At 49.6% G+C, this 7,593-nt stretch overlaps 2 protein-coding genes across 6 annotated transcripts in view; one reads left to right on the top strand and one right to left on the bottom strand.

Annotated features, from left to right (window-relative positions):
* The first annotated feature begins 1,536 nt into the window (after positions 1-1,536).
* On the top strand, positions 1,537-3,680 carry LOC107208689 (structural maintenance of chromosomes protein 4-like). Its single transcript, XM_015637345.3, has 3 exons — positions 1,537-2,227; positions 2,628-2,811; positions 3,347-3,680. Exons 1-3 carry the CDS (start codon positions 2,103-2,105, stop codon positions 3,533-3,535), a joined length of 498 nt encoding a protein of 165 aa, XP_015492831.1. The 5' UTR covers positions 1,537-2,102; the 3' UTR covers positions 3,536-3,680.
* Positions 3,681-3,915: 235 nt separating this feature from the next.
* The window catches only part of KPNA4 (karyopherin subunit alpha 4), a 20,780-nt gene continuing 17,102 nt past the window's right edge, over positions 3,916-7,593 (bottom strand). For 4 of the 5 annotated variants that reach the window (XR_004498750.1, XR_004498748.1, XR_004498749.1 and 1 more), the window contains 2 exons: positions 7,360-7,503; positions 3,916-5,006 (listed from right to left, as the gene is read on the bottom strand). The gene's annotated coding sequence lies outside the window, so the exon portion shown is untranslated. Of the gene's footprint in view, positions 5,089-7,359; positions 7,504-7,593 lie in introns of all 5 variants that reach the window. The other variant, XR_004498751.1, reaches the window with a different exon arrangement.

Genomic DNA, 7,593 nt, shown 5'->3' with positions numbered 1-7,593 from the left:
CTCAGCAATGCACCTGATCTTTGGCAGAGAATTCCAGGAGGATGTTAAGGACCGAATTCCCAAGTTGTGGATCGAGGCAAAACTCTCCTCACCTTAATTGGATCAAAACTTTAGTTCAGGGGAAATCCATGCAAAACAGGAAAGGAAGGATAGAGAAACAGAACAAGTGTAGAGCTTTAACAGCTTTTAAGTAGAAATTGAAGATAATGCTGGATTGCTGCACTAGGATTTCAGTCTCTTTGGAGCAGGAAGAATTGTCCTGCACAACTCCAGAGCTCGGGCTGAAGTGAGGTACAGCTCTCGCTCTGTCCTGCAGGCAGAGGCAGGAATCCTGATAAATCTGCAGCAGGAATTCCCAGAGACACTCCAGAGGAGCCAGGATGGTGCCAGGTGAGATTTCCTCGTGCCATAACCACACAAGTGAGATCAGGATCAGCAGAAGAATGAAAAGTTTTGTTCAGTAAGAGCAGCCCAGGGTGCAGATGGTGCCGTTTGCTTTCCGGAGCGTTGGTTTTTGTGAGCCAGGTGGGGCTTTGGGGTGGGGATCCCGTGGAGCTGCCTGAGTTCAGTTTTACCCCACATGTCCTGCAGCACATTCTCCATCCTCAGATGGGTCTCCACAGGCTCAGGCTCTGGGAGTTGCTTCATTCTGAGAGTGTGGAGCTGCAGCTGCAGCCTGTCCAGCTTCTCCAGGAAAAGCAGCAGGGACTCCTCCTCCTGAACAGCTGCATGCAGCTCCTTTAACTCTTCTAACTTCACTTCTTCCACCTCCTCCATGAGGAAATGGTGGAATCTCGTATTTCTCTGAGATGCAGCTGCCCAGTTCATCCAGCACGCTCAGCAGAGCTGATTTTTCCTGCTCCAAGGCATCACCAAGTTCCTTAAACCAGCACAGCCCAGCTTCCCTGGCACTCTGCAGGGCGCTCTGGCACCGTGTGTCTGCTGCTGCAGCCTCTGGGAGCACACCAACACCTTGCAGCGATCCATCAGCTCCTGCAGGAGCTGTCCCTCAGCCTCCCTGGCTCTCCTGGAGGAGCTCTGGAGTCCACCCATGCTGAGGCTCCCCAGCCACACGTCCTGCAGCAGGAAATGTTCAGCGGCTGCCGGGGCTGAGCCCTGCACGTCCCGCGGCTCCACCGAGATGTCACAGCACAGCTCAGCTCCTCCTCCAGCCTCTCCATGGCCTGCAGGGACACCACAAAAAACAATCCATCTCTGCTCAGCCCCACAGCACAGTTCCTGAGCCAGAGAGCCCTCCCTCCACACCTGGGGGGAACAGAAAGAGTGGAGTGAGCAACGCTTCGAGCAGCTCAGCAGATTCCAAGCTGCACTGAGAATTCACCACCACATCCCTATCCAACCCTTCAAATCCCAGGAAAATCTGCCACCAGACACTGGTTACAGTGGGAAACAGCAGCAGAGAGGTAAAANCCTGGGGGGAACAGCCCAGTCCTGGGGGGAACAGCCCAGTCCTGGGGGGACATCCCAGCCCTGGGCATTCCAGGAAAACAGCCCCATGTCCTCCTCCTTCCTTTTGGAAGCCTGGAATTTGCCTGTTCTTGTTAGCAGTTTGTCCTTAGCCAAGGTAAAAGTTGTTTCTAGGAGCTTCCACACTGCCTTTATCAGGTGACAAGTTCCTGGGTGATCTTGAAGTTTTTTCCAACCTAAAAAATTCCATGTTTCTCCTGGGAATGTTTATTTGAGTCAAGTCTTCATAGCCAAGACAGACACACAATACTGGGATTTTTCCCTCCTCACATCAGTAACTAAACCATTTAACAGATGAAATATTTTTTATTTTGACACAGGTTTGTTTTTTTGTTTTCCCTCAGCAGCAGAGAAGGGAAAAGAAGGACAATTTGGGGGGTTTGTTTTAGGGCTGTTAGCCCAGCTGAGGAAAGGGAATGTTCAAATGGTAGGAAAAGTGGTTTAAACTCAAAACAGAGGAGACAGCTGCTCTAAATGCCCTTGGGTTTGGTTGTTTGCCCCTGCAGGAGGAGCTGTACCTGAAGCACGTGGAAGAACTGGACAACATCACCAGCGAGAGGGACAAATTCAGAGAGGCCTTTGAAGAGCTCAGGAAACAGAGGCTGAATGAATTCATGGCAGGATTTAATGTCATCACCAACAAGCTGAAGGAGAACTACCAGATGCTCACGCTGGGAGGGGATGCTGAGCTGGAGCTTGTGGACAGTCTGGATCCCTTCTCAGAGGGAATCATGTTCAGGTTTTCAAAATACTTTATATTCTATTAATTTTTAATCATCATAGTCCTTTTCTCAACCTGTTTTTAAAGTAAATTTTCACTGGTCATCAGTGAACCAAGACAGGCTCACTGTGGGCAGTGACAGAAACCACAACTTTTTAGCTCTCAGTTTCATTTCTTTCTCCTGGAGAAAGAGGAACTAAAGCAGTTGGAAAGCTTTGAACTCATTTCCCAGCACTTAATTCCCAGGTCAGTTCATCCTGCCTGGGGAACGCTGGCAGTGTTCAGTCAGAAATGCTCCCAGGATAAATGCACTCACTGGGAGCTGAGCTGGGACCCTGCAGGAACAGCCCCTGCTACCCAGGCTGAGCTCAGGCAAAGATCAGAATTCCTCACAGACACAACTCTTGCTCTGTTCCAGTGTGCGGCCTCCCAAGAAAAGCTGGAAGAAAATCTTCAACCTGTCAGGAGGAGAGAAGACCCTGAGCTCCCTGGCCCTGGTGTTTGCCCTTCACCACTACAAACCCACCCCTCTGTATTTCATGGACGAGATCGACGCCGCCCTCGACTTCAAGAACGTCTCCATCGTAGCATTTTACATCTATGTGAGTTCCCCATGGCCTCATCTTCCTGAGATGGGCCCTCCTCCCCCAGAAGGGACAAAGTGGCCACACAAAGGCAGATTTAAGGTCTGCAGTTTCCCTCTGGAGCACACAGAGACTTCCCCAAAACCATCAGCTGTTGTCAGAATACACAGCTTTAGCTGCTCCTGATGGCTTCACCATTTTCCCATTTTATACTTCCATGTCATTCCTATCAGTGTCTTTGATCTCTGTCTTAATTAGTGGCAATTAATTCTTTTCATGTCTTTAAAACTTCTGCCCTCACCATATTTAATCAAAGCAAAGCCCTTACAGGGCTCCAGTTCAGGTAATTAAACATTGAATATTCAGAGTTGTTATTAATTGCAGTTTTAGAAACAGGTGCCAAAGATTAGGAGCAGCTCCTTCAGATTAGGGAAACACTTGGAAGTTCCCTTCCTGCAGCTGCAGTTTTAAACCTGGCTTTGTGTGCCACACCAGGACAGAGAGAGGCAATTTTGGGAATGCTGGGCACTAACACAAATCACTTCTGTTTCAGGAGCAAACCAGAAACGCCCAGTTCATCATCATCTCCCTGAGGAACAACATGTTTGAGATTGCAGACAGATTAATTGGGATTTATAAAACCCAAAACACCACCAAAAGTGTGGCCACCAACCCCAAAATCCTGGCTGTGAAAGGACTGAAGGAACTTGGTCTCCCTGAGTGCAGCGTAGCCCAAAAATAGGGAGGAAGCAACTTCCAGCCCATGGCTGCTGTTTATTTTTGTCTGATCTCATTTTGTATTGTAGACTTGGTGTTGTTTTATAAATTTTGTAAAAAATTTATATTCTTAATATAAACCCAGCCTCAATAAATTCCACTTTTTTGAATATCATGTCAAAATTGAGGAAAGGGAGATGAAAATAGAGAGTTCATGGGATTTACCAGGGGGCAGGGGCAGCACCAAAGACCCAGACAGCAATTTAAGGGATTTTTACTATAATGTAAAACTGCCAAGAGTGACAGGAGAAGCTCAGCAATGCACCTGATCTTTGGCAGAGAATTCCAGGAGGATGTTAAGGACCGAATTCCCAAGTTGTGGATCGAGGCAAAACTCTCCTCACCTTAATTGGATCAAAACTTTAGTTCAGGGGAAATCCATGCAAAACAGGAAAGGAAGGATAGAGAAACAGAACAAGTGTAGAGCTTTAACAGCTTTTAAGTAGAAATTGAAGATAATGCTGGATTGCTGCACTAGGATTTCAGTCTCTTTGGAGCAGGAAGAATTGTCCTGCACAACTCCAGAGCTCGGGCTGAAGTGAGGTACAGCTCTCGCTCTGTCCTGCAGGCAGAGGCAGGAATCCTGATAAATCTGCAGCAGGAATTCCCAGAGACACTCCAGAGGAGCCAGGATGGTGCCAGGTGAGATTTCCTCGTGCCATAACCACACAAGTGAGATCAGGATCAGCAGAAGAATGAAAAGTTTTGTTCAGTAAGAGCAGCCCAGGGTGCAGATGGTGCCGTTTGCTTTCCGGAGCGTTGGTTTTTGTGAGCCAGGTGGGGCTTTGGGGTGGGGATCCCGTGGAGCTGCCTGAGTTCAGTTTTACCCCACATGTCCTGCAGCACATTCTCCATCCTCAGATGGGTCTCCACAGGCTCAGGCTCTGGGAGTTGCTTCATTCTGAGAGTGTGGAGCTGCAGCTGCAGCCTGTCCAGCTTCTCCAGGAAAAGCAGCAGGGACTCCTCCTCCTGAACAGCTGCATGCAGCTCCTTTAACTCTTCTAACTTCACTTCTTCCACCTCCTCCATGAGGAAATGGTGGAATCTCGTATTTCTCTGAGATGCAGCTGCCCAGTTCATCCAGCACGCTCAGCAGAGCTGATTTTTCCTGCTCCAAGGCATCACCAAGTTCCTTAAACCAGCACAGCCCAGCTTCCCTGGCACTCTGCAGGGCGCTCTGGCACCGTGTGTCTGCTGCTGCAGCCTCTGGGAGCACACCAACACCTTGCAGCGATCCATCAGCTCCTGCAGGAGCTGTCCCTCAGCCTCCCTGGCTCTCCTGGAGGAGCTCTGGAGTCCACCCATGCTGAGGCTCCCCAGCCACACGTCCTGCAGCAGGAAATGTTCAGCGGCTGCCGGGGCTGAGCCCTGCACGTCCCGCGGCTCCACCGAGATGTCACAGCACAGCTCAGCTCCTCCTCCAGCCTCTCCATGGCCTGCAGGGACACCACAAAAAACAATCCATCTCTGCTCAGCCCCACAGCACAGTTCCTGAGCCAGAGAGCCCTCCCTCCACACCTGGGGGGAACAGAAAGAGTGGAGTGAGCAACGCTTCGAGCAGCTCAGCAGATTCCAAGCTTCACTGAGAATTCACCACCACATCCCTATCCAACCCTTCAAATCCCAGGAAAATCTGCCACCAGACACTGGTTACAGTGGGAAACAGCAGCAGAGAGGTAAAAACCAGAACTAGAATTTCTAAATAAGTTCAGAGCTATGGCAATTTTCTCCCACCAGGACTAACATTTTCAACGTGTAGAAAGAAGTACAGAAGTAGTACAGAAATTTTCTTCTCCAACTCGTTTCCAATGTTACTTTTGTAACATAAAATAGTTATAAGTGCATTTAACAGTCACATTTAGAAGCTCTCTCAAGGCTCTGGCACAGAAAGTCCAACTCAGCAGCCCTCACAGACAACACCACACCAGGAATTACTCCTGAGTTACTTTACATAATTAACTTTCACTTTCCATCCAATGCAACGTTGCTTTTTTTCCATTTCCCAGCTGAGTGACATCACACTGCAAAGTCCCAAGTAACAGTAACACTATTTCCATAATAAATCATAATTCTGGTTTTCCTTCTGCTAAAAAATGGGGAAATTGGTACCAAATTTCCTTCACTTTGTGCCAGACTTTCCTGCCCCCTTCATCAGTTCCAGTCAGTTCTGTGGACTTTGCTACGCTGCAAAAAGGAATTGTCAGAGCATTTAAGATCAAAGCCTGTTCATTTAGGGTCTGACCTGAGATGTGCAGCTGGGCTGAGGGAAGGCAGGAGCTGACAGAGTCTGTTTGTTCTTCGGGAGTTAAACCAGCTCTGAGCACAGCAGCCTGTGCTGCTGGCACAGAAATAAGCCTGGCTTAGCCAGGCTGGGCTCAGTTAAGGAGGGCAGCCTGGGCTGCTGACTCAGCCCCTGTACTGAAATTGAGGTGAAATGAGGCCAGAGGATGAATAAATAAAACTGATGTTTTATTTATGGCAGCAGGAGTTCCAGCTTTGAAGGAGAGGAAGGAAAGGGGGAGGAAAGAGGAAAAGCTCAGGATCAGCACCCAGGACTCAGACCTTTAGAGGAGGGAAATTTCCTTCCTGAAGAACACAAATCACCTGAGCTGTGGAAAGGGTGAGAGAAAACAAATCAAACTGCAGAGGAGCTTTCTGCTGCCAGAAAAGCAAAGGAAAACCTTTACAGGAAGATTGTTGGCTGTGTCAGGAACACCCTCAGCGCTGCAGGTGCAATGTCCCTCCCAGCACACAGAGCTGCCCTGCCCCAGGCCAGGGAAATGACATTCCTGAACACTCCCAGGCAAAGCCCAGCCTGGATTTTGGCAGGATTCCCCAGCTGGAGCCAAGGCTGAGGGGACACCCTGCTCTGGGCACCTGCAGAGGGAACAGCGCTGGAGCTGCTTATTTATTCTTCATGTCCCATCTGATCTGCAGTGCTCAGGTTTGCTATGGACACACAGTGTTTTCCTGCTTTGTTCCACACAAAGTAAAAGGTGGAAATCCTGAAATTCAGTTTCATCCACCACTGGCAGAGGAGGAAACGTTCATTTACTGATTTATTTCCACCCGCAGACTGAACAGGTCGGAAACAGACTGGGAACACAAGGGAAAGGACAGAGGAGACACCACAGAGTTCAGCAAAGAACAAAAAGTTTTCCAGGGAGAAAGAAAAGCAGCAGGAAGCTGTGAAATGCTGGCTTCATCTGCCACAGCGCCCACACCATCGGTGTCCGGGCAGAGAAGGAACTGCTCCTGGGACAATCCCACCCCCATTCTGCTCTGGGCGATTAGAAGGGAATTTGGCATTGGATAAAGGCTGTGCCAGCCCATTCCAAGGGCAAAGCCTCCCTAGGAACGAGAGCTGCCAGGCTCCTGCTGCTCTCTCCTGAGGCACTGAACCACTCAGAGCTGCTGACACAAACCAAGGCACAGCCAGGGATGTTCTCTGCTGTTAAATGGCAGAAGGGATTCAGTGCCAGCCCTGGCTTGGAAGAAATGCACAGCAATTTTCACTCAACTTTCACACTCTGCCTCAATCTCGGGGATTTTTCAAGACCACTACAGGCATCACTTCAATGAAGACGTTTACAATAGGAACTGATGCTGGTAATCTCAAAACCAAGCTTCAACAAAGCAGTAGAAACCCAGGCCAGGAGTTTGGTGATGTTTGTGGGTCTCTTTGAAGACCCCCAGGGTATTTTATGATTTTGTATCTCCTCGCTATCTTTCAATTCTGTTGCCAAGACTAACTCTCCATCCCTTCTAACCCTGGTAGTGAGCATTTACCTGTTCTTCACCGCACGGTCCCGGGCACTGGAGCCGGAGGCAGGAGCACACCTTGACCTGTCCCCCGCAGCTCCCGGACCCCGGGGATCGGTGCCGCCGTCCCTGCACGAGTGGCTGGGAAAAGGGATCCGTCCACATCTGGACCTGCCGAGTCACAGCGACAGCAACAAACTGAAATGGCATAAAAGCGGTCCCGAACCCCGCCGTGCCCCGGGGAGCGCCGCTCGGCTCCGG

This window comes from Parus major, chromosome 9 (genome assembly GCF_001522545.3).
Source record: "Parus major isolate Abel chromosome 9, Parus_major1.1, whole genome shotgun sequence".
In the NCBI taxonomy this organism is placed as follows: Eukaryota; Metazoa; Chordata; class Aves; order Passeriformes; family Paridae; genus Parus; species Parus major.
The sequence above is the reverse complement of the archived record's forward strand: the minus strand, read 5'-3'. Positions and strand labels throughout refer to the sequence as shown.

Bases quoted from the DNA above. Each gene is read 5' to 3' on its own strand.
- LOC107208689 (XM_015637345.3), top strand. From the start codon at position 2,103: ATGGCAGGATTTAATGTCATCACCAACAAGCTGAAGGAGAACTACCAG. The intron at 2,228-2,627 runs GTTTTCAAAATA...GCTCTGTTCCAG, and splicing joins TCAGAGGGAATCATGTTCAG to TGTGCGGCCTCCCAAGAAAA. The intron at 2,812-3,346 runs GTGAGTTCCCCA...CTTCTGTTTCAG, and splicing joins TCGTAGCATTTTACATCTAT to GAGCAAACCAGAAACGCCCA.